Here is a 25,636-nt window from a genome sequence, read left to right as displayed (position 1 = left end):
GGGCCTCGGGCCCCGGCGCCCCCCCCCCCCGGCAGTGTTGTCCCTGGGTTGGCCTGGTGCGGTCCCGTCCCCTAGAGCAGAGGGAGGGCCAGGCCTGTAGACGGCCGGCAGTTGCCAGGAGCCGCACCTCAGAGCGTGTGCGGTGAAGGACGTTTACCGGCGGCTGCTGCCCGAGAGGCATCTGGCAGCTGGAAGAAGACCTGTTCCGACAGGTGAGGACGCCGAGACCCAGGACTTACGTGTGGGGGAGGGAGCCGTCCACCAGATTGTCGGCAGAGCCCAGCCCGGCCCCCAGCTTTCCCGAGGCCCAGGACAGCTCAGTCCTGTCACGGAGCTGAAGGTGGGCTCTGCCGTGAGGCCTTGTCCGCTGCTTTGTGCTTATCTGACCGTTTCTTCTCCTCCCCACCTTTTCTGTTCTCCTGTCTCCCTCCATTCTTTAACAGAAAATTGCAGAAAAGTCCAGAGCCCTGCTTCCCACGGCACGGCGGGGCGGCAAACAGCAGGTGGGTGCCGAGTGATTCCTGTGGCCCGTGGACGTTAGGTGCCGGCACAGCGTCCGGCGCCCTTTGTGCTCGGGGAGGAGTGGGAACCACTCGGGGCAGAGGCCCCATCTGAGGGGTCTGACTTGACAAAGAGCCTTTTCAAAAACTGGCATTTTGGGGGTGCCTGGGTGGTTCAGTCAGTTAAGTGTCTGCCTTCGGCTCAGGTTGTGATCCTGGGGTCCTGGGATCGAGTCCCACATCAGGCTCCCTGCTCAGCGGGGAACCTGCTTCTCCCTTTCCCTCTCCCCTTACTTGTGTTCTCTCTCTCACTGCCTCTCTCTCGGTCAGATAAATAAAATCTTAAAAACAAAAACAACAACAAAAAAACCTGGTTTTTTGACCTTAGTTCCGTGGTATGGGCCCAAGACGGAGTCCTGAGTGTGGACAGTTCTGCTTGCTGCTCAGGACTGATCTGGACCTGACCGGCCCTCCTGGGAGTAGAACCTGATAGAAACGGGAGGCGCGTACGCCCGGAGTCCTGGATAAGCAGGGGAGAGAGTGGACACGAACAGCATTTGACCGTGTAACGGCTGAGGATTTTCCAAGGCTGTCCAAATATTTCAAGCCACGGCTTGAAGAACCTCTGTGATAAACAGGATAAGTGTACCCTTACCATATCATAATAAAATTTTGAAAACCAAAGACAGAAAATCCTAAAAGCAGATTAAAGCCCAAGAAAAGAAGTCGCGTCATTTTTCAAGGAGGGACAAGACTTACGCCTGACGTCTGAGGCAGATCCCTGGAAGCCGGACGACACGGGGAGGTGGTGTTAAAATGCTGAGAGAAAGTCATTGCTCACGTGGAGTTCTCCACCTGCTGAAAATATTTTTCAGAAGTGAAGGTAGAATGAAAACATACATGGTAGAGAAACATACACAGATGGAACTTACCATCGACAGAACTGTGACAGGAGCTGAGGGAAGTGGTCCCGGGCAGCTGCGGGAAGGGGCCGTGCGTCCTGGAGACACTGACGTGTGGACGCATCTGACTTCACGTTGGCTGTTGAGCGATGCTCCCTCCCTGTGGGGCTGGCGTGTGGAGCAAGTCCAAGAGCCTGGCCGGCGGTAGCACAGGAGGACGAGTGAGCGGCGTTTGCATCCTTGGAGAAGGGACAGGAGCCGTGGCCTAAGGCAGCTCGTGGTAAGCCCGAGGTGTGTCTCGCCTTACGTGGGGGACACCGAAGGACAACACGAGAGTGTGAATTATTCAGTAAGTTAATAGAAACGTGAAATAATAAAACAAATCTGACTAATTTAAAAGAAAGCCAAAAAAGGAAAAAATAAAACAGGAAAACAGGAAACAAATTATAAGATGGCAGATTTATACCAAATTTGTTTATAACTCCATTAGAACGGCCTGACCCCTCTGGTGAAAAGGCACAGATTGTCATCCAGAGCCGTGTTGAGAGAGCTACACCGTGCGGCCCCAGAGCCAGGAAGACTGGCGCCCCGGGCCCGTGTCAGAGTGCGCGAGTGTGCGTGCCTCGCGGGACAGTGCGCTAGGTCAGATGTAAGATGCGGTTCTGCCTCCGTGCCTGATGACATGGCCTCAGAGTACACAGGACAAAACCAGCAGTAATACAAAGGAAAATAGTGAATCCACAGTCTTAACAAGCCTGTCGAGACGACTGGTGAAGGAAACAGGAAAATTCGGTGAGGATCTGAGGACTCGGCCCCTGCCGGATGGTCGCTGCAGACGCGGCCACCAGCCACAGGAGAGCGTGTGTTCCTGCCGGGTGCGCGGTGCGGTCTGGACCCTAAAGCCGGTCTCCACGGGTTGCAGGGGGATGACGCGACCCCGAGTATGTTCTCGGATCAGCGCAATTACACTCACATTGGTACCAAAAAGGCAATTTCCAAGCTTGGGAATGAAAAGAATACAGTTTGAAGGAACCCATGAATCAGAAGAAATCACAGTGGGAATTGGAAAACATCGTGAAGTGAACAACAAAGAGAATGCGACGAATCCAGACTCGGGTGCAGCCGCCGCAGAGCTCTGAATGCGTCCCTTGGAAGGAAGAGAGTGTGAAAATCATGGAGCTCGTTCTCAATCTCAGGAAGCTGGAAAAGCAACACCAAACTAAAATTGAAGAAAATAGGAAAAAGCAGAATCAATGAAATATAAAATAGATGCATATTGGACAAATCCAACAAAGCCAACATTTGTTTTTTTGGAAGGATTAATAATAAATCCCACGAGATCAGTCACGATACAGAGAGCACAGACAAGTTATTCGTATTGGGAATGACAGTGACTGTGTCATGGATACCACACACTAGGAAAAATAGAAGTTTGAAGATACTATGATACAACTTTATTTATGTCAATAAATATGACAGCTTGGGTGAAATGCAAATTTTTCTTTTAGAAAAGACATACAGAAAGGCTGGAAAGTCTGGTATTTTTTACAGAAATGAAATCAGTAATTAATTTCCATTGTTAAAATTCCACCAAGAAAACTCTAGACCTAGATGATTTTAATGGTGAATTCTTCCAGATATTTGAGGAATAAATATTACCAGTTTATACAAACTCTTAAATAAAATACAGAAAGGGGGAATACGTATCATCTTGCTTTACGAGGCCAGCAAACTGTGATTCCGAATTCCTATGAGCATGTCACAAAAAGGAAAGTAACATGCTCTCTCATGAGCATAGGAGAAAACCCCTAACCAGATCACTAGTAGGCTAGATGTAGCAACATATAAAAGGGTAATACATCGTTACAAAGTGGGACTTATTCTGGGGGGTGGAGTTGGTTTACGTTCAGAAGTAACTGCCATGTTCATAGAGTCAGAAAATCTGCTCAGTCATCTCAATAGGGAGAGAAGAGCACTTGGTAAAATTCGGCACCTACCGAGGGCGGGGAGCAGAACTCAGCAGGCTGGTGGATGGGCGCCTTTAATCTGGTGGGGGTGTCCTCAGAAGCCCTGTGGTTAGCACCACACGTTGCTGAGCCGTTAAAAGCTTCCCCCCTGGGACTGAGGACAAGACGCGGGGCCTGGTACTGTTCTCTTCCCCACGGCACTGGAGGGCGTGTCCACTGGACTAAGACACAAAACAGAAATAAGGTGTGAGCAGAACTGGGGAGGAAGCCCCATCAGAGACAGCATGGCTGCATTGCTGGAAAAGGTGGGTGACTCTGCAGTAATTTAGAGCTAATAAGTGATGGAAGCAGGGTCAGTATACAGGAAAACAGTGTGTGCTCGGCCGAAGACAGTGTGCAACTGAAATTTAAAAAGTGAAACCATTTGTAATAGTGTCAGGACTAGGACGAAGCCTTCGAAGAGCTGTTTGAGCAAGGGTGCTGCCGTGCAGTAGGGAATGCAGGGTCCGTTCAGGGCTCGATGCTGCGTTGGCCAGGGTTTGAACTGAGAAAAAGGATCCTGTTGAGCAAATGACCAGTCCAAGTCCAGACACCCCTAGCCTTGCATCTTGGTTTTGGAGTCGCCAGGGAGACGGTGCATTCAGTCCCTGCGAAGAGAAGAGCCAGCAGGATCATCTCCCACAGTGGGCTTGTCCCCTGTGGCCAGCGGGTCCCTCCTGGCGGTTGATGCAGGGCCATTGGCTTGCACGCATCCCTCTTGTGCTGCATTAGAAGGACCCTGTCCCCTCCCCGCAGGGGCAGACACAGCAGTGGGCTTGGCCAGGTGCCATGGGATGCACGTGCTTTCGCAGAACAAAGGCGTCTGCATCGAGTCTGAAACAGCGAAAGACGTTGTCTTACGAGCCAGCAAGCCTGGCACAGCTGTGAAGGCTCTGTCTCTTGGTGAGAAAGTGCTCCAGGCCATGGTCCGTTCTTATGTGGCTGAGAGGGGCCAGGAGGGCGCATGCACAGGACTGCCATTGCCAGCAGGTCCATTACTGCAGCCCGCCTCCCGTGCGCGGAAGCACTTCGGCTGGGTCGTGGACCTACATGTGAAAGATACGGCAAGGAAGCCTCTAAAAGATCCCACAGGAGTCGGTCTTCACATCTTTACGGTGAGCAAACATTTCTTACACAGCTGAAGAAGTACCAAGTATAAAGCAGATCAGCTTGACTTCCTTAAATTAATATACCGTGAAGCGAGTGACAAGGGAACCTACAGCGTGAACGGTGTTCGCGTATGCATGTCTGGAAGGGACTGATGTCCGTAATCCATGAAGATCTCTCAGAAATCAGTAAGAAAGAGGCAGAGGACTCATTTCAAAAACACAAAAGGGCAAAAGCCTTAGGCACATCACGAAAGGGGACAGGCATGTCATGAAAGGGGACGGGCACATGGCCAGTAAGCACACGAATGTCCTCAGAAGCAGGCCGAGGGCGCCCACGGTGCTCGGCCACTGCCTGTGTCCTCGCACGCACCAGAGTACTCGACGCAGTCAGCCTCGCGAGTGCTGGGAGGCTGTGGGGCAGCCGGAAGCCTGTGCCGATGGAAGCAGATGGACGCCACCCCTCCGGACACTGAAACACTTCCCAGAGTCACACGTTCTCTCTCCCTGTGACCCTGCAGTCCCTCCCCAAGTGCACGGCCAGTGGGGATGCACATGTGTGTTCACCCGAAGTCATGCAGAAGAACGCTCATAGCGACTGACGCGGTAGCACAGTGCTGGAAAGACAGCCAGCCTGCAGTGCAGCGGCCACATCATTTGTGCTGGATTCCCGCACGGAGCCCGTAGCGCCAGAAAGAGCCAGCCGTCGCCAGCAAGGCCCACCGTGTGGTCTCAGACAGAGTGTCAAGCCAAGGAAGCCTGAAACCAGAGAAGAGAGTGGTCAAAACCAGGCCAAAGTAACGGGCAGTGTTGGAAGCCAGACGCTCTTTCCCTTGGTTGGGAGCAGCGTGACGGCTGGGGGGCTGGAGGGACGTGTCGGGGGTCCCAGTGATGTTCTGTGTCATGCCTCAAGTCTTCTCTTCGTAAGAATTCAGACCTGTGCATTTCTGATTTTTGTGTTGGACTGTAGATGTGTTGTTTTTCAGCAACATTTTTTAAAAAGGAAGAGAATGGTCAGCATTGTTTCTGAGAAATTATGAAAGATTAGATTATTTCCAGGAATTCTTCAAACTGTAAACAGTGAAATGACATACTACCCTATTCAACACGGGGGTGGCTGTGACACTGATCTCGCAGACGTCAGGGCTGCTGTCTGCAGGGTGGTGGTCCTGGCGGGAGTGAGGGGTGCCCACCGCCCACCTTCTCCCATCTGAGCCGGGTGCCGGCCGTGGCTGTGAGCAGGTCAGCCCTCTGGCGTCAGCCCTCCGGGCTGGGTCCATGGTCAGTCTCAGACTCGGTCAGGCCCAGCCAGTGGGCAGCGCTGGTGTGTCTGGGCTGATTCCTGCCCCTCGCTGGGGACGGTCCACAGCGTGCGCTGCCGTCAGCCGGCTCGGCGTAGATTTCCGCCAGAGCTCCATGTGTTTGCGGCCACAGCGGGAAAGACATGCTTCATCTCCATGAGTTCGCTGGAAATCCCGTCCTACTTCCCCACCGGGCACAGGGCAGGGGTGCTCCTGGCCTCTGGGCCTCAGTGCTGTTATTTCATGTGGGTGTGCGGGGACGGATTGCCATAGTCATGCCAGTTTTGACATTCTGGGCTTTGACAAGTCTCCAGAAAGTTCATCAGCTAACAGAGTCATTTATTATTTGGAGAAATTGATGACCAGCCTTGGGCTGCTAAACAGAAGCAGTTTTCCCAAGCCCGTGACTGGCTCGCGCCCTGACCCCTGCCCTCCCGTCAGGGTCATGGACATTCTTGCGCGGAGCCCGGGGTCGGAGTGCGCGAGAAAGCAGCCTGTTTCCCAGAGCCCCCGAGAACCCGGGAGCCTGCTGCGCATTCTCCCCGCCTCGGCTCTTCTCACGGGAAACCGCTCTCAGCCCTGCGGTCCAGCAGTCACGTTGGTTTGTGGGTTTCTTCCGTACAGAGTGGGACCCAAACGATTGGCCTTGGAGGGAGGAGAAAGCCGTCTTTGTTGGCCGCCTCTCGTGCTGGAAAACCATCACACGGCTGTCCCCTCCGCACCGGCCCCAGCGCCTTGCCAGCAAATCCCTAATCCGCAAATTGGGCCTTTGTGAGGAGAATAAAGGGGCGCTTTCTGATCCTTTCAGGAGATCAGGGGTCCAGGCCATGTCTTGCTGCCCTGTCTCGTCGCAAGCCGCTGGGGGGAGGGCTGGCCGTACCTGTGCAGGTGAGGGTAGGGGGCACCCTTTGCTCCAGCTGTTGGGCTGCTTGCACGGGCCCCCGAGTCCAGGGAAGGTTACACGTAATGTCCTGGGCCTGTGTATCCCCCACTGTGTCTGACTGCCTCTGCCAGTTGGTCTGTAGGCATCATGGTGGTCTTTCCAGCTCCTTCTCCCGGGGTGCGTGCTTGCCATGAGCCTTCCTGCGTTTCTGTCCCCGTGCACAGACGGGGGCCCTCGGCAGCTCTCACCATGGGGGATGGTCGGGGAAGCTCCCCGAACGCCATGCCCAGGCAGCGTCCCCGTGGAGAGGGTGGCTGCGGGGCCCGGCTCGGGACAGGCCCCTCGGGGAGGTGGCACTGGCGCTGCTCCCGGGGGCAGCAGGGTCCCTCACAGCTTCCCCTCCTGCTTCTGCCAGGCTGTCATCTTCATGTGCACCGGCCAACGCAGCGAGGTGATTCGTCCCACTGGCTCCCCTCCCTGACTCTGGTGGGGGCGGGGGGGGGGACGTCAGCCGCATGCCGTGGGGGTGGAGATGGAGCTGGCGAAGCCAGCGAGGGTTGCGCCCTGGGTCTTGCATCTGGGCCGAGGCGTGAGCGCTTGGCGAGGAGACCCCCCGCACAGTCCCTTTGGTGGGTGTGAGGGTGCCTGGCAGCGCCTGGAAGGGAGGCGGGATCAGACCAGCGGCACAGCTGTGTCGTGAGCAGCTGGGGAGGTGGGGGGTCGTTTTCCCATTCTGCAGATGAGGACACTGAGGCCCTGAGAGTGCGGTGCTGGGCCAGAAGCCGTGGCTTGGCTCCATGCCAGCCCCTCCCGCGGCCGTCCTCCCGGCACCACTCACTTCCTCCCGCCCACACCAGGAAGGGGAGGTGGTGATTGCCACCTTGGACCAGTAGCGCTTGTCAACAGATTTTTTAGCTGTTTTATTTAATGTTCATCTATCCACGTATTTATTTCTGTAAAGGCCTCTGCTGACTCTGGGGGAAGAGGTTCTGCCCACGGTAGTGTGGTGTGGGGGCAGAATGTCGGCTTTGGAAGGAGAACTGTGTTAGCGGGGCCTCACCCTGTGGGGGACCCGCACTGCTGCCCTCTACCTGCGTGTGAGCGTACCCACCTTACAGGTCGTGAGCCACGCTGCAGAGAAGGAGCACCTGGCTTCCCGCCTTGTCCCTGCCGTGGCTCCCTGTGTGGCCATCCCATGGCCACCAAGGCCTTCTGCAGACCTTTGTCAAAACTGTGCAGAAATTGTTGTTTGCGTGACTTGTTGGTTTCTGTGCCCAGCCAAGTCCATCGGTGCATGGGACTCTTGCTGTCTGTCCACCATACCCCGGGCTTGGTGTGGGGCGGGCCAGCACCAGCCTGGAGAGTGTGCGGGAAAGGTGCTCCCCCCACTGCTGAGACCATCTGAAGGCTGCCGGGGTGGGGGGCCATGCTGGGCCGTGGCATGGCCAGCACCCTGCCCCGTGGCCCCGAGTGGCATAGGAGGGTGGGAAGGTGGTCTTGTCGCGAAGGGAAAGGAGAGAACAGGCAGGTGGTAGCCTCCGAAGCCTCTTTCCGGGCTGCCCAGTGTGGTGTGTGCTGGAGACGTGGAGCCTCAGACGGAGGTCCCATGAGGGACGGCCAGCCCTGCCTTTCAGTCCCGGCCCATTGCCCAGACACACGTAGGGGGTTGACCAGGGCTCGGGGCTTGAATTGGGTGACGGGGGGTGGTGGCTGCCCCCTGCCATCTGTCCCCTTGCTAGCACTGTCTCCGGGCAGGAGGAGGGTGCTGTGGTCAGAGTCAGTACCTGGGGCCGGACTGAGGGTAGCAGAGGAGCCGAGGAGGCCTGGGTGCAGCGTGGGGGATGGAGCCAGCTGGAGAGGAAGCTGCTCCAGCCAGGGGCTCAGGCCGGTCCCTCCCACGCCCCTGGTCTGGGGTGCACCGTCCTCTTCGCTTCTTGCCCTGGAGCTCCTGTGTGTCAGAATTGGAGCCTGGAGCCCCAGCTTTATATCCTGCCTGTTCCGGACTCTTTGGCTTCTTGGCCTCAGTGTCCTCCTCAGTAAAATGGGCTCTGTGCTCCCTCGCAGGGTGGTGGGGAGTGTTGGAGACAGCGGGCTGGAAGGAGCTCCGACATGCTGGGAGGGTGGAGCCGGGGTCACCAGTGGCACTGCCCATCCTGCAGCCTTTCCTGTTGCCCTTTTGATTCCCTTCTCTTGCACATGCACACACACACTCACACTGGTACACAGGTGTACGTACACACCCACGCACCCACACGTCTGCCTGATGTGAGGCAGAGCTCGGCTGACCTGGGGTGGGACAGTGGGGAGCAGGCTGAGGGCCGGCGTCTGGCTCTCTGACGGCGGGAGGGGCTGAGACGGGCACGTGGATCATCTTTGCTGTTGCATGTTTTCCGCTGAAGCCGTGGTTCCAGAGTGGGACCCATTCCCGCCTCCTGCACTCCCTCACCCCTGTGGGGTGTGCAGGATGGAGACGATAGCCCCCCACAGGCACCCCTGCACGTCCACTCAGCACCTGACGCCTGACTCCAGGGGAGGGTGTCCGCTCACTTGTGCACAGAGTCCCATCAGAGAGCAGATCGTTAATTGAAGGGAAAAGCCACATTTAATTGAATTCCAAAATTTGGTAAATTAAAGCAATCAATACAGAATTAAAGGACATAAAAAGCCCTCTGGCTTCCCTTCCCTGGGGCCCAGTCTCCGCGAGGGCGTGTACAGGACACGCTGCCCCTGGTGGTGTGTGCACCCTGCTGTGTGGGAGGCCATGCCTCTGTGTCCGCAGCCCCTGCCTGGCAGCTAGACCCCAACTGTGACCCGTGGCTGCCCCCAGAATGGGCTTTCGGTGGGTTCACAGCCCTGTGAGAAGGTGCAGCTTGCGTCCACGTGTGAAGGGGTGTTTCTTGGGTGTCACCGAGAGCTGGGAATGCGAGGAGTCCCTGCTCCAGCATGGCTGTGGGTGGGTGGGGGGCTGCTGAGTGTGCCCTGAAGCCAGGTCTGGGATGGCCCCAGGTGGGCTCGGGGCATCCGCCCAACCCCGATTCCTGCAGCAGCCCTGCGAGCACCTCTCCCACGTAGCAGGCCAGAGGCCCCATGGCCGCAGCCCCCATGAGGGCTGCAGAACCTGGGCTGTGGGTCCTCTCCCCTCTGAGAGCGTGGGCTGGGGGGCCTGCTGACCCCCGGAGGCCCCTGATGCCTAGAGCCGAGGCTTAGCCCAGACGGGGAGCTGCCTGCCACGAGCCCTGGGTGAAGCTGTGGCCTGGGCTGGGTGGCAGCCGGGCGCACCACGCTAACTGGTGTGTTTCTGTTGCCAGCAGAGTCCCCGGACCACTTTTGCTGAGCTGCCTGATGATGAAAAGATCTTTAATGGGGGTGACAGCATGTGGCAGGGCCAGGAGCAGGCACTGCTTCCAGAGATCACGGAGGAGGACCTGGAGGCCATCCGGCTGCGTGAGGAGGCCATCCTGCAGATTGAGGTGAGGACCTGGGCTGGTGAGTGTTGGGGGGGGTGTGATGGTGCGAGTGACGCTGCCACTGGTCTCTTGTCCCTGGGTGCTGGAAGTGCGTCAAGAACACAGCAGGGATGCTGGCTCTGCCAACAGAGGGGCCCGAGCCCCTGGGCACCCCCGTGCATAGCTGTGGGTGCATTCTCTTCTCCTCTGGGGCCTTGTCCTGGCACCAGGGAGCTGATGCTGCTGACCGAGGGCAGGGCCCTGGGCGTGAGGACATGGGTGGGCCGAGGGCTGCCCTTGGGAGAGGTCAGGAGCAACTAAGCAGATGGGGGCCCACCTCTGAGAGCAGAGCTGCAGGAGGGGCCCCCAGAATGGGATTCCAAGGAGCACCTGTGTGAGTGGGGTTCTTCCTGCATCGGGCAGCCCAGGCCTGGGTCCTGTTCTGGTTCTCTCTGTGGTGACTAGGCAGAGAGTGGGCTTTGCTAGGGGTGATCGGCCCTGTCAGCCGAGATGGAGGGGCCCAGGGCTCTGGGCCCACCTAGGACCTGGGGTAGCATGGGACCTGCCTGAATTCAGCCAGTCCCTTCTGCGGCCCTCAGAGCCTCATGGGGGTCAGCAGGGGGACCACTGTGGCCAGCCTTGTTGGGAGCTCCGCCCTGCCCCACCCTGCTCAGCCCAGCTCCGCCCCACCCAGCTCCACCACGCCCCTCAGACCAGCTCCGCCCCACCCCACCCCGCCCTGCTCCACCCTGCTCAGCTCATCTTTGCCTAGTGTCGCCCAACCCTGCCCCACCCTGCTCAGCCCCACTCAGCCCTGTCCTACTTCACTCAACTCTGCTCTAGTCCACTCAGCCCTGACCCACCCTGCCACACCTAGCCCCACTCTGCCCTTCAGCCCTACTCTACCCCACCCCGCTCAGCCCTGCTCTGCCACACTCAGTTCTGCTCGGCTCCACTCAGCCCTGCCCCACCTAGCCCCACTCTGCCCTTCGCCCTGCTCTGCCCCGCACAGCTCAGCCCTGCCCCACTCAGCCCAGCTTAGCTCCCCTCAACCCTGCTCCTCCCTGCTCTGCCCTGCAGGCCACGGCTGCTTACAGGCAGCCTTAGCACAGCTGCCCTGGGGTCTGGACTCAGCTGTCCTCTGTCCTGACCCCTGGCCTCTCCTGGGCCTGAATGAAGCATGCTTTCCCAGCCTGGGCTCCACCCTCCCATCACTGAGTATGGCCTGGGGCAGTCCCAGGCTCTCCCTGGGCCTCATATTCCCTCCTGTGGGAAGTGCTGGCCTGCTCCCGTCATGGCTGCCCGAGTCTGGAGTGTTGGAAGGAGGGCCGCAGGGCCATGCTGTGCGGCTGGCCTGAGACACCCCTGCCCCAGACAGTCTCCCACATAGTCTGCAGGTTGGGCTCTGCATAGCACGAGGGCCTCTTCTTGTTTCCATGGGGAGACTAGAGTTGAGAGGGAAAGCACCTGTGTGCCGGTAGAGCTCTGGGGACACCCAGCGTGGAGGGCTGTGCCTGGGTGCTTCGGTATCTGCTTACTGCCCCAGGGATGGCCATGCTGGCCTCTGGGCCCCTTCCTGACACTGGTCCCAGGTGGGTCATAACCTGGGTGACCCCAGACCTCCCAGGGCCCCTCAGGGCTGGGTGTCAGGGCTGCTGGGGTGGGTGTTGATGGCCGGCGGCCTCCTGGTCTGCGGCCCTGTCTGTGAAGTGGCCAGGGACGTTCCTGTCTTGCTGGGAGCTCAGGCTTTAACTGGGCGTGGGCAGGAGGAGGCAGGACAGCTGAGGCACCCAAGTAAGCTGCGTCCAGGGGCTGTTGCCCCTCCCCACCGTGGGCTGGCAGGTGACCACGTGGTGGGCCGCTCAGTCCCCAGGCCTATGTGCTGCCCCTCGGTGGTTTGTCCTTCCCCGCAGCTGTGCCAGAACCAGTGCCGGCGCTGCCGACCAGCCCCTGCTCCTCTGTGGCCTCGGCTCTCGCCTCCCAGGAGTCTGGCCTGCAGGGCTGAGTCCCCACTTCCCATTCCCAATGGCCGCATACCCCCATCCTGTGCCCTCGGCCGCGGGGCATGCATAGCAAGGCCATGGCCAGTCTGGACAGAGCCAGCTCTCTGGGCTGCAAACTCTCACATTCCTTCCGGCCCGAGGTCCCCTCTCTGAGCCCGTTTCCTAGTCCTGTGGGGCTGTCAGAAACGGGGACCCTCAGATGATGGGCTGTGGGAAACTGCATCTGGAGCCCTTGGCTGAGCCACCTGTTTTGGGAGGTGCCCTCCTCCCGAGGAGCAGAAGGTACGTGTCCAGGGCCTCGTGCTCCAAGGCTACGGGCGAGGAGGCCCCTCACTTCTTCCTCCTAGGAATGAGGCTGCCCCGGGAAGTTGGCTTGTCCGTTGTCCTCACAGCTGCAGCCAAGACCACCTGTGGTCCAGTGTGGCCTCTCACCACCAGGGCAGCCAGCTGGTGCCGGCAGGCAGGGCAGTCTCCCTGCGGGGCCTGGAGGGGCGGCTATGGATGTAGCCGGAGCTTCCTTGTCCCCTGTGCGGAGGGGTGGGCTGGCTGGCCTCCGGCAGCTCTTGGTCACAGAGGGGAAGTGGAGGTCTGGCCCAGAGTCCCAGCCCCATCCATGCCACTGCGTGGCCGTGGGAGTGCTGAGGGGTCTCTTCTGGAAGCTTCAGTCTATCTGTAAGATAGGACCGTGACACCAATCTTGGAGACTATAGAAAGGGTTAAGGGAGCATGAAAGCCATTTGTTAGCTCCCTGGTGACAGTATGCCGCAGAGCTGGACTGCTTGGCAGGGCAGGGGCCTCACCTGGGCAGAGCCAGACCTGGCGGGTGTGGGTGGGGCAGGGCCTAGCTCACAGCAGCCCCCTCAGGCTGCCTCACCCCTCCCTGGGAGCTCCTCAGGTTTCCACCCCAGCGCCAGTTTCCAGCCCCAGTTTCCACCCCCGGTTTACACCCCAGTTCACACCCTGCCAGGCCTGGTGCGGCTACTGCTGACTAGGGGTTCACCCCAGTGGGAGGCTCTGCTGTCACCAGGGCGCTGAGGTCGGCCAAGAGCCGGGCGCCAATGCAGTAACGGCAAGGGGGGGCCTTGCAGAGTGCCGGCCTTCTCCCGGGGAAGGAAGACTCTCCTGTCTCCAGGTGCGAGGCTCCTCCCAGCTTCTCCACGTGGAGGATCCGGTTGCTTTTGTGACCCAGCCTTGGACATCACATGACCTCACCTCGGCCCTGTTGGTAAAGGCAGTTATGGAGGCAGAGGCGTGCCGCGGTGCCTTGTTAGGAATAACGTGGCAGGTGTGTTGGGGTGGCTCCCAGGCCCCCCGGTACCGTTCCGTGGAGCACGCACACTTCCCTTGGTCCCCTTACGCTTTGAACACGCTGGCGCATTTTTGGCTGGACCCTGTTCCTCCAGACGCTCCAGCGACTTCGCCTGTTTTCTTTGGTCGGGTCTTGACACAGGTGTTGTCCATCTAAAATCGCAGTTTCCTCTGCCTTGTCGAACACACCACGTAATGGGTGGTCTTGCTGTGATTTTTCTCCTTGCGGAAACGGAGCCCGTGGAGGCAGGGACTCTTGTCTGTCGTGGTCATTGCGGTGTTCCTACCCCAGAGGACACACGACACGATCTGGGCGCCCGATGACTGTTTATTGAACAAGTAAATGGCTGAGTGGAAGGACGAGGGATGGGTGGATGGGAGACGGCTGGAGGCGAGGACAGATGAGTGGACGGATGGGGGGCCGGAGGGATGGATGGTGCGTAGGTGGGCGCATGGGGGCCGGACGGATGGTGGTGGGTGGAAGGATGAATACGTTTTACGTGTTGGACTCTACAGCAGATCTGTGACTTAATAAGAGGGCTCTGTTGCCTGTATTTATACGCATCGTTTTATCAGCCCTCACAAAAGCCCTGCGAGAGTGAGCACTCCTGTGTTCCAATTTTATCCGAGACGATGCGGAGGCTTCGAGAAGCCACGTCACTTGGCCCGGCCGTGCAGCTCGTGTGTGGCAGAGCGGGGACGTGAGCCCAGGCTGCCTGACTCAGGAGCAGGGCTGTGCTGGCGGGTGGCGTGTCTGACCCCTGCCTCTCCGTCAGCCTCTCTCCTGGAGGGGGAAGTGTGCAAGCGGTCCCCCAGGTGTGCAGAGCCCAGGAGCCAGGCATGGCCCTGTGGCCCAGCTCTGCCTGACCACGGCCGCTTACCTAATCCTGGTTGAGGCTGGCTCTTCCTGTCTGGACGGTGGGGCAGTGCCTGGCCTCCCAGGGGCCCCGGGAGGTCAAATGAGATGGGCACATGCCTCTAGCCATTGCCAGCAGGTAACAGCCCCGCTGGCTGACGGAGCTGGGGCCCAAGTCATGTGTCCACTCCCAACCCGGGCAGCCCACTGGGCCCGACTGCCGTGTCTGCACTGGGCTCCCCCTGCCGAGCCCACCTCACCTGGTCTCACCTGTGAGGGCTGGTGCTCCCTGCTCCCCTCCGGAGCAGGTGTCCCCTGACCCAGCACATTAGCGGCTCTGTTGCCATGGCTGCTGGGCAGGCCCAGGAGGGAGGAGGCTGGGGATGAGGAGGGGCAGGAGAGGCCTCCAGGCCGGGCCCCCTGGCTCAGCTCCCCTCCCTGAGGTGGGCACTGCGCAGCCGGAACGCGGGGTGCGGGGGGTTGATGTGGCTGACGACTATGAATAAGGGAATAAATCAGTGAATCCTGGCGTTCCGTTAGCTGGAGCAGTTGTGGTTACGGGTGGATGGTTGCCAGGAGCCTGACTATAAGAAGAGCTCGGGTAATAGAAGCAGCGCCGTGTGTTTTCTTTCTTTTCTTTCCTGAAAGTGAAGGGAACACACAGGTGCACGCGCACACGCACGCACGCACACACATCGAGGCTCTACTGTGTCCCGTGCAAGGTTGTTACTCCGCCGTGCCAGCAGAAGAGGAGAAAGAAGATTCCGTGAGAGCTTTTAATGAGTTCTAGTTTTAGAAGCAATCAGGGAAATAATTGCATGATTTAAACATTTACTAAGTGAAGGTGTTTCGAGTCTCTCCCTGTCACCCACTCTCCTGCGCTCTGGTGCCGCAGCTGGTGCTGCCTGCCGTCCCTGGAGGGCGCCGTCCTGGGGCAGCTCTGGGGGGCTCCTGGGCGCCCAGCGCAGGCCCACCTTCCTTCAGGCCTGTGACCAGGCTGGCTCCGAGCCCCCGGCCCAGGACACTGAAGACCAGGCTTTTGCCAGAACATGGCTCCCACCCAGGCTCCTGGTGGGACCGACATCTTGGGCCCCACCTGCCCTTGGCATCCTCCTGCAGGAGCCGAGGCGTGCCCAGGTGTCCAGGCACAGTGACTAGAGGGGCACCACCCCTGCAGGCCCCCATGTGCCTGTTCCGCCTGCTGCCTCCTGCTGCTGAGGCCGCCCAGCCGCACCTCCTCTCTTGGGCCCTCCCTCTCCTGGCAGATCGCAGCCTCTGTCCCCAGAGCTGGCCTAATCTCACTGCCCCATCCATTTTGCAGACGGCCATTGGATGCTGGGGTGAATGAGTCACAAACCCTTCACCCCCAGGAGGTCCCAGTGCCTGGGAGCCGTCTTGCAGGAAGCACACACCTGAGAGCCAGCACAGCTGGGTGAAGACCCGACCACGGAGCACCGGCTCCCTGCCCCCCCCCCCCACACACACAGTGGGCAGCTGTGGGCGGGGACTTGCAGGAGGCTGCTGACGGGGGGTTTGGAAGGGGTGTGCAGCCCCAAGCTCACCAGCCCCTCCCCGTAGTCTGCTTCCCTGTCGAGGGTAGCCCCTCACGTGTGCCCCTTGCGGCATCCCTGTCCTCCTGCCCACGGTCCTGCAACCCTCGGACCTGGCGGAGACCAGCTGAAACACGTGGGGCCTTGGGACACCCTCTCATCCTTCATTCCTCCCCAACACGGCTTACTTACTATTTTGAGCAAGGAAAGTCTTTATTCAAAAAGATTATTACGATGGGGGATGTCTTACAAAACGGAGAATGCTGGGAAGGTAGAGTATGCAAGCAGTCCAAGAGCTGGGAAATAGGGGTCCTGCTGCATGGGGCAGAGGGCTGGGTGAGAGCTCTCTGGGTCAGAGGGTGCTCAGGCCTGGGGAGGAGAGGAACTCAGCTCCAAGTGGGTTCCCAGGCCTTTTGTCCTGACAGGTCAGGGATGAGCAAGCATTGCGCTCACCTTGTAGGAGGCACAGAGTGGGAGCGAGGGGTCCTGTCCGGGGTGAACAGCGGGGTGCCATTGGGTCTGTCACCCATGGGGGAAGAGTCCCCTGGAGAAGGGGTTCTCTGCAGAAAGCATTTTCCAGAACACCAAAGGGGGGGTGGTTCTTAGTGTCGCTGTTCCCAGGAGCCCAGCCTGAGCTCCTGTTGAAGATGAGGACGTTTCTGTGTCACTGACAGAGAGGGTCGTGGTTCATGGATCTTGGGGGTGAAGCAGAGCCTGAGGACCGTCTGCAGGGGACGAGGGCTGGCCTTGCTCCTGCAGCGTCAGCTCGGAGGCTGGTGTGGGTCAGGGGTCTGTGTGTTGGGCATTTTGAAAAGAGGGAGGCCTGGGATAAAGAAGCGTGTGTGTGTGTGTGTGTGTGTGTGTGTGTGTGTGTGTGTGTGACAGGTGCCCTGGATTGCCAAGAGGCCAGGGAGTGGGAACCTCCCAGGTGTGCAGCCCTGAGATGCGGGCAGCCCTGAGATGTGGGCGTCCCTGAGGCACAGTCCGGGGGGGTCACCCCGTGTAGGGTTCCCCTTCCTCCGCACTGCTGCTTTTGGCGCACTGAGGGCTCTGAGAGTTGGAGCGTGGCAAGCGCCCGCGCATCTCCGCTCACACCACCCGACCAGGGGGTGCCTGCTCCAGGTGGCCTGTCTGCTGGGCCAACCGGATGTGGACAGGAAGCCCAGGTCGTGGCCCCCCCGGCTCTGTCCTACTCTGGGCAGGGTCCCATGTGTGGGCCTGGCAGGTGTTACAGTATGGTTGGGGGTGACGGCAGGGACCTGGACGGGGCACCCCAGCTTGAGGTGGGCGGGCCGGTGACGGCTGCTGGCGGTGTTCAGAGGACGGCTTCCTGCAGAAACCTTCTGCCTGGGAGGGGTCAGGCCCTGGTGGACAGCTGGCCGCAGTGGTGGTCGTAGCATGTTGGCAGCAAGAAGCCGGAAAACTGCCTTGGCCACTGCATCTTTCAGGGAGGCCTGCCCCGAAGTCCGGAGCGTGAGCCAGACTGGGGACGCCGTGTTCTGTCCTGGCCGTCCCAGGTTGTTGGGGCCAGTGCTACGCCATTCAGGGAAGAGCCAGCACCGCTGCTGTGCGGTACGGAGGCCGCCTCTCCCCTGGCTGGCAGCCTGAGAGTCCCAGGCCCCTGGGAGTGTACTGGCCTTGGGTCCCCTGCTCCACAACACCCCTCCTTGGCCTCTCCTTTGCTGAGTGAGGCTGTGTCCCTAGGCAGCTGTGGCCCCCAGCTGCCCCTGCCCATGGGACGAGAGTGCACACCCATGAATCCTGCCCGTGTAGGCAGCTGTGACATGTGACCACCCTGTGTGCTGACTCCCAGGTTTCGTGACTGCCAGGGGTGCCCCACAGCCGTGAGGTCTGGGTGGGTAGTGACCTGGGTTGGGCCAGCCCAAACTCGGGTGTGATTGCTGGCTCCAACATTGATCAGTCACATGCCCTTGGGAGAGACCCTTAATGTCTTGATGACTTGGTTTCCCTGTCTGCACTGTCTGCAAAGTGGGGGTGCTGGCAGGTGTGCTCACATACAGCGCGGGGAGACTGAGTCACCTTAGAGAAGCTCCTAAGAGTCTCAGAGTCCAGGTGCACCTAGGGCCAGGCTCAGGGCCCCCAGACGAGCCTCAGTGAGAGAGGCCTCTGTGACCAAGCCGGAGGTGGGGTGTGGCTGGCCTGTGCCCAGCCTCCCACGGGGTTGGGGCAGAAACCTGGAAATCTGGGCAGTGAGGCAGTGGGACTGAGACCCTGCTGACCTTGCAGCCTTTGTCTTGTGACCTCGATGTCTTGACTTCAGGGGGGAGCCTCGGTTTGGCCTCCCCAGCTGGGGCCTCACTCCCCTCACTCGGGATTCCCAGGAATGAGCCCAGGCCTGGGGCCACCGGCACCCACTCATCGGCCGCCGTCCTCCAGAGCAGAGACCCACAGGCTTCCCAGCCATGGGCCCTGTTTCTAGAGTGGCCGCCGGCCCTGCACTGTGATTAAGCCCATAATTGACCTGCAATTGATAGTACACGTGGGCTTAAGATCATGCTAATTGGTTCATTTCCCAGAACACTTCTAAAAAGAAAATGAATTTCCCCGTAATATTTTGCAGTGGGTGAAATGACCCTTGTGGAAATCGATCCAGGTTCTAGAATGAGCTGCAGAGAGGGTGGGCCTGGGGTAGGGTTCGCACCCCTGCCTCCCCCGCCCCTCTCACTTTCCTGACTTGAGCTCAATCCTGGCCACATGCCAGGTACCCAGGGAGGAAGCTTTCGTTTTGCTCCTATGATAGATGAGGAAATCTGGCCCCGAGGTGAACAGTCTTGCCCAGGGTTACCTCTCTGGCCAGTGGAGGAGCTGTCCCCTGCAAAGTGGCATTCAATAGAAGGGTGGCCTTGGAGCCAGTGGGCACAGATGCCAGTCCCAGCCACCCCTCTCTCTCGGAGGCTCTGGAGGTCAGGGACCCCCTTGAGTGTCCACCATCTTTACTGTCAGGTGGGTGTCGTGGCCTGGCCTCAGGGGTGCTGCCAAGTACGATGGTGGTGTGTGACATTCCCCCAGCATTGCTCCAGGCATGTGGCCCGTGAATAATGTGGCCACGGCCCTCACAAGCATCACTGCTACTTTGTTGGCAAATGGAGATAAGACAGTTGGGCAACGTGGAGGATGCAAGGCATGCTTAAGCGGGCTACCCCAAATTCTCTTGGTCCAAATTTCTACTTACCTTGTTCACTAGCTTCTTGAAGCCACTCAGTCTTTCCATGGCAGTGGGACTGGCATCCATCCACCATCCACCCATCCACCATCTATCCATCATCCCTCCATCCATGTATCTACCCATCCACCCATCCATCCACCATTTATCCATCCGTCTATTGTCTGTCCACCATCTACCACACACCCACTATCCATCCATCTGCCATCCATCCACCATCAGTCTATCGTCCGTCCATCCATCTATCCATCCATGCATCTACCCATCCATCTGTCCATCTACCGATCCATCTACCCACCCACCCACCCATCTATCCACTTATCCATCCATCCATCTACCCATCCATTCATCTTCCTGTCCATCTATCCATCCACCCATCCATCCATCAATTCATCACCTATCCATCCATCTGCCATCCATCCATCCATCCATCCATCCGCTACCTATCCAACCACTATTTATCCATCCACCCATCCACCATTTATCCACCCTTCCACCATTTATCCACCCATCCATCCATTCATGCATCCACCCATCATCCATCCAGCATCCATCCATGTATCTACCCATCCAGCCACCCACCCAGCCGCCCATCCACCCATCCATCTGCCCACCCACCATCCATCCACCATCCATCCATCCATCCATCCATCCACCCATCCATTCATCTTCCTGTCCATCCATCCATCCATCAGTTCATCCACCTATCCACCAATCTACCATCCATCTATCCATCCACCCACCCATCCACCATCCATCCATCCATCCATCCATCTCCCCATCCATTCATCTTCCTGTCCATCCATCCGTCCATCCATCCATCAATCTACCCATCCATTCATCTTCCTGTCCATCCATCCATCCATCCATCCATCCATCCATCCATCCATCCGTTCATCCACCTATCCACCAATCTACCATCCGTCTATCCATCCACCCATCCACTATCTATCCATCCACCATTTATCCACCCCATCCATCCATTCACCCATCCGCTGTCCATCCATCCACCTATACATCCACTTATACATCCACCCATCATCCATCCACCATTCATCCATCTGTCCACCCATCTACCCGTCTGCCATCCATCCACTATCCACTTATCCATCCATCCATCTACCACCCACCCCACTCCTTCAGGATTAATTGAGCAGCAGTTGTGTGCTGGCTTGTGCCAGGGGCTGGGTGTACAGAGAGGAAAAGATACCATCCTTCAGTCAAGGATCCCCAAAGCAAGTACGGGGAATAAGTGGTATCTACAGGACTGACAGGCCTGTAGGAGGTGTGGACAGTGTTGGCAACGCTGCCCTGCACTTGACTGCAGCCCTGCAGGGGCCAGCCCTGGGATACCCAGGGAGCTTGGGGTTTGGCCTTGGGATCAGGAAAGAATATTCAGATCCCAGCCCTGTCTCTGACTTGGTGGGGAGGGGTGACCCAGGCTTGTTCCTGGTTCTTGGCTTTCACTCAGCACTCCTGATGGCTGTGCCCTTGATCACTGCACCTAATGGCTATCCTCTTGTTTCCACAGAGTGACTTACTGGATGTGAATCAGATCATCAAGGACTTGGCCTCCATGGTGTCAGAGCAAGGAGATGCCATTGGTGGGTACCTGTGCTGCCCTCTGAACCACCTGCCCCACAGCCACATGCCCTTTCCCCCAGGTATAGGCAGGGCTGCCTCTCAGATGAGCAAGAGCGAGGGCGGTTCTGGAGGTCTGAGCCTCTGCTGCCCTCCCTCTCCATGCCCCCAGGTCCCCCCAGACCCTCAGGAACGCCAGGGTTGGGGAGGCTCATGCAAGAGGGTGGCCCACCCATTTGGCTCATTGAAGAGTCTGGGCCTCCATGCCTCCCCCCTGGGCCTTCCTCCCACCCAAGGACTCCCCAGGGTGAGGACAAACTGTCTTGGTTGGGGGAGGGGTCAAGACTGCAGCAGGTGACACAGCAGAGAGCACTGGACGTGTGGAGCCCAGAGCCACCTTTTAGCGGCATGTCTCAGGAAATGGGTGTGGTGGGGGCAGGGCTGTACCAGGAGTGAGCCCATGTCCCTGGTTTCTGTGTTTCCTCCACTTGAGGACCTCAGCCCCACCCAGCCTGGCCTCTCCACTCCAGGTAGCCACGTGGTTCTTCCTGCTACTGCCCCGAGTACCTGGGAGCCCTGAGTGGGTGGTGTAGGAACCATGGTTCTTGGGCCCAGAAGCGTGGGGCTGACTCCCAGTACCAGACACCGGCCAGTACGGTCAGCTCCCAGCCAGCCTCTGCTCCCCCTTCCTAGGTTCTGAGGTCCGTGTGCGTCCTGCTCCCCGCAGGGCAGCCTGGCCATCCCCCTGGCTGTGCTGCACCCCCAGGAGAAGAAGGAACTGGGGGGGGGGGGCGGCTGCTGTCTCCCGGGGCTGCTGTCCAGCACGCTTGCCTTTCGCTCATTCTCAGAGCCGGGGCCGCGTGCAGGGCTGTGCTCAGAGGCTGTGCATTGGGCTGCTCCAGCATGCCCTTGCGCTGCTCTCCACAGGCCCCTGCCTGGGCTGCATGTCCTCCCGCCTCGCGCCCCTGCCGGCCTCGGCGCGGCCGCTGCAGCCACTCCCACCTCTGGCCGGCTGTCTCCGGGTGTGGTGTGCTGAGTGTTCTGTCCACTCCAGATGTCACCCAGATGGCCACTCAGTCCCAGTGACAGACTGGTCGGGAGGGGCCGTCTCTAGGTGCAGAGGGAAAGAGGGGCAGGCAAGGCTGACTTGTGGCCACCGTGGTCAGGGCCTGCGGACCTGGGGGCACCTGGAGTGGGGCACCGGGGGCCGAGAGCAGCTGAGACCTCAGGACCCACCATGTGCTGCTGTGGGTGATCTGACCGTGATGGATGATGGGCAGGGGCCTGTGTGCCCCTCTGCAGGGACAGTGGAGGCCGTGAGCCTGGCAGTGCTCAGCTGGGCCCGGCCCCGGCCCTGGCCCGTCCGCTCCCCAGCTGGCCGCCGGCCTCTGCCTGCTCCTTCAGCCTCTGGTGCCTTTCCAGGGTCCAGCAGCAGCAAGGCCACATGCCGGCAGAGCTCCAGCCCAGAGCCAGCCGTGGCAGCCCTGCTGCCTGGGCTGGGCTGTGCACCCCTGCGGCAGGGCCCCCACTCCCGCACCAAGACGCGCAAGCCCAACTTCAGCCCCCAGGAGACGGAGGTGCTGGTGCAGAGGGTGACACGCCACTACCCGCTGCTGTTTGGGGCACTGCGGGGCACGCCGTCCCGGAAGCACCGCGTGTGGAACAAGATCCTGCAGGCGGTGAACGCGCTGGGCTACTGCCGGAGGGACCTGGGCGACCTCAAGCACAAGTGGCGGGACCTGCGTGGGGCGGTGCGCAAGAAACTGGCGGAGCACCCGCGGGCCCCCGGCCTCATCCTCACCCCTGTCGAGCGCATGGTGGCCGAGACCTTTTCAGCCCCAGGCCCCCTAGGCGAGGGCCAGGCCGCCGAGCCCCTGCCAAGTAAGTGGGCCCCCCAGGCCTGCCCCCGTGCTGGGGTTCCAGTGAAGAAGGGCCCCAGGGAGCAGGACCCTCGGGGCGGCTGGAGGCCTGTAGGTCTGACCACCACGCACATAGTACCTCTCTGCTTCTAGATGAGAAACTGAGCCTGGAGTCAGGGAGGGGCCTGCCTGCCTGCCTGGGGGACAGAGGAGCTTGGACTCAGAGTCAGGCATATTTTGGCCCCAAGCTGGGAGCCCTTCTGGGGGTTCCCCCACAATGATGTAGCCCAGCCAAGGGCCTCCAGAGGCTCAGGGAGCAGAGGACAAGGGGTCACACTCCCCTCCCTGTCCCCACCCGGTGCCACTCTCCTGGTGTGGGGAAGGGGGACCACCCCTGACCTCTCCCTGTGCTCTCATTATGGGGGCCCTTCTCCCTGGGGTCACTCAGCCCCCAGGCCAGACCAGGGCAGTGTCCAGTGGCTCTCAGCTTCCCAGGGCACACTGACCCCCCACACTCTGAGCCCATGCGCCCGCCTGTAGGGCCCCCCTTTGCTGGAAGTGTCTGCGCCTGGTGAGGAAGGCATAGGGTGCTTGGTGGTCTTCCCTGCCGCACACGGCCACCTCTGGCCTCCAGGGTGGTGCTGGCTCGGACTCCTGGTGCCGCCTCCTTCCACGCCTCCTCCTGCCGCTCGTCCTCCTCAAGACGCCTCTGATTGTCCTGGTCTGGCCACACCCAGCGGCTGCACACACCCCTCACGGCCAAGATGGACTCTTTGCTTCGGGGAGCTGCAGGACGCCCCTCAGGGACAAAGCCTGGAGCAGGACCAGCTCCCTCTTGAAGGCCACAGAGCGGACCACTGGGCTCAGCCTGCACACGAACACCCCAGCGGAGGGCCATAGCGCGGCTTCTGGTGGGCCCAGGGAAGATGTGTGCCGGCGTGCTGCCGTTCCCTGGGGGCTGGCCTTGGTCGTGGGCCTGGGAGACAGCCTGGGACGGGGCCAGCCTGGTAGGCCAGGGGAGGCCGCCACACTCTGCTACAGGCAGAGTCAGACCCGGACCCACCCCACGCATGCCCAGCCCTGGAGCAGGGCAGGAATTGGCGACTGTGTTTTTCCTGAAGGTCATTGGTGCTTGGCTTAGCAAACTGGTTTTGGTGGGGTCCAGTCCTGCACAGATGTCCCTGCCTGCCCTGCTGGCCAGGCACCCCCTTCCTAGACCCTGCAGCCCTGGGCTCGCCTCCGTCAGAGCAGCCAGCCGACTGGTCCTGTAGTGCTGTGAGCTCCTCCTGGGGGTGCCCATCCTGGGACGGTGCTGATTGTCAGTGAGTGACTGAGCGAGGGGGTGGCCCGGGGCCGGACCTCCCTGGCAGGTCTGACCTATGGGTCAGGGAGGCGGCTACCAAACCGAATTTGGGGTAGGAGGCGATAGCAGGGACTCCGAGGAAGTCCCACCAGCCCCTCCATCTGGGTCGGCGCTGGCCTGGGGCCTGGGCAGGGTCAGGCCTGCAGGGGCCTGTCATGGCTGGCCGTGGGGGCTGAGGATAGTCAGTTGGCAGAGTGGTGGGGTCTCCGTGGGGGGCTGAGTAGGCAGCTCTCTGGCTGTGCCATGGGGTGCATCCCCCTGCTTTCTGTGAGTGTTTGGGGGAGTAACGCTGAAGGCGGTTTTCTTCGGTCCCCGGAGTCCTGGCCCGGAGTCTGGATGCCCTGTAGTGTCCAGAGCAGAGGCCCCGCAGGACCAGCTCCCTCCCTGGGGTGAGCTGAGGGCACCTGCAGATCTGCCCCCGGCCAACCCACGGTCTTCAGGAGGAAGCAGAAATTGTGGTTCGGGGCTGACGATGTGTCCGCGTGCTGCAGGCCACATGGTGGGGCGCCGCCCACCTGCCCGGCAGCCCCTTGGGGAGGGAGCTGGCTGTGGGGGGCGGGTCTGCTCCGACCACATGCCAGGGCAGAACTGGGTCTGATCTGGGGCGTGCCCTGCCGGCCGAGCATGTTGGTTCTGGGTCTGAGGTGGGCTTTGGGATCGCTTGTGTCCCCAGGCAGTCCCCTGCCATCAGAGCTGGGCCCACAGTGTCCCCAGGGCCAGTGCTCGGTGCAGACCAGACTGGGGCTTTGTCGGAGTCTGAGAGCAGGGTGCCGGCGCAGCCCAGGCTCTGTGCGGTGGCTGGACGGAGGCGAGAGCCAGCTAGGAGCGTGGCCCCCAGTGCCCGGCTCCGGCCCAGACCCTGCCGTCTGCCTGTGCACGGGGGCAGCCGCTCCTGCCCTGTGCGTCCACGTCTCTCCTCCACAGGAACAGGGTGCGACTGCTGCCGCCCACGGCCTGGGGGTGCGAGGCTCACAGGGCCGTGGCAGGAGCAGGGGCCTGGGTGGACCCTGGGGGTCAGCGCTGCACATAGGAGAGAAGCAGGGGTGCCCCAGCATGAGAAGGGGTGAAGCCGTCCTGCCTCTCCTCCCAGTGGGGCTCCTTATGGAGGGGCTGGCTGCGCGTGTGGGGGAGGGAACCCAGAGAGGACAACCCCTCAGAGCCATCTGCTGGTCAGAGGGCACGCCGTGGTCTGGTGGCGCCTGCGTACATCTGGGCCTTCTCTGCCGCGGGCCATGGGGCTGCCGCCCCGCTCAGCTCCGGGGCACCCGAGCATGTCATGCTGCAGGGGGGACAGAGAATTCGAATGGGACTATTTCTGCCCCTGAAACCCTGTGAGCTTGGAATCCCGTAGCCTCTTCCTGAAGGAGGTGCTGTGTTCGCAGCAGCTGGCAGGAACAGCAGCAGGAACAGCAGCTGGGCTGCGCAGAGCGCCTCTTACTGTGGTCACACGCTCACCCCATCTAGCGCTCCCAGGATCTCTGGTGGCGGAAGAGGACACAGTGTAGATGTGTCCTTCACCTGGATTCAAACCCAGTTCCTAGTGGGGGCGAAAGTCACAGTTTTAACTCACCATCGCTCTGCATGTCCCTGCAGCCTGGCCTTGGGTTCCGAGTGGGTCTGGTTATGAATTTGGTGCACGTTTTCACCATGCTGCCTTTTTACTGCCGGCATCGTGACGTGGAATGCTCTGGTTTCCTGGGGCCGCTCTGGGCCTCGTGCCGCCGGTGGGACTGGTTAGGGCTGTGTTGACATCCCTACCAGGCCTGTGCCTGAGGCCCCACGTTGAAG

The 25,636-nt window shown here is 60.1% G+C and overlaps 1 protein-coding gene across 12 annotated transcripts in view; it reads left to right on the top strand.

Annotated features, from left to right (window-relative positions):
• Window positions 1-25,636, top strand: part of TSNARE1 (t-SNARE domain containing 1) — a 154,252-nt gene that overhangs the window by 72,649 nt on the left and 55,967 nt on the right. For 9 of the 12 annotated variants that reach the window (XM_040625638.1, XM_040625635.1, XM_040625636.1 and 6 more), the window contains 4 exons: window positions 444-503; window positions 10,007-10,168; window positions 20,577-20,649; window positions 22,049-22,507. In XM_040625638.1, the coding sequence (XP_040481572.1) occupies window positions 444-503; window positions 10,007-10,168; window positions 20,577-20,649; window positions 22,049-22,507 (754 nt within the window). The remainder of the gene's footprint in view (window positions 1-443; window positions 504-10,006; window positions 10,169-20,576; window positions 20,650-22,048; window positions 22,508-25,636) is intronic. The other 3 variants (XM_040625640.1, XM_040625639.1, XM_040625630.1) reach the window with 2 other exon arrangements.

Source organism: Ursus maritimus, unplaced genomic scaffold (assembly GCF_017311325.1).
Source record: "Ursus maritimus isolate PB19 unplaced genomic scaffold, ASM1731132v1 scaffold_9, whole genome shotgun sequence".
NCBI lineage: Eukaryota > Metazoa > Chordata > Mammalia > Carnivora > Ursidae > Ursus > Ursus maritimus.
Note: the sequence above shows the minus strand (reverse complement) of the source record. Positions and strands in the feature narration are given on the sequence as shown.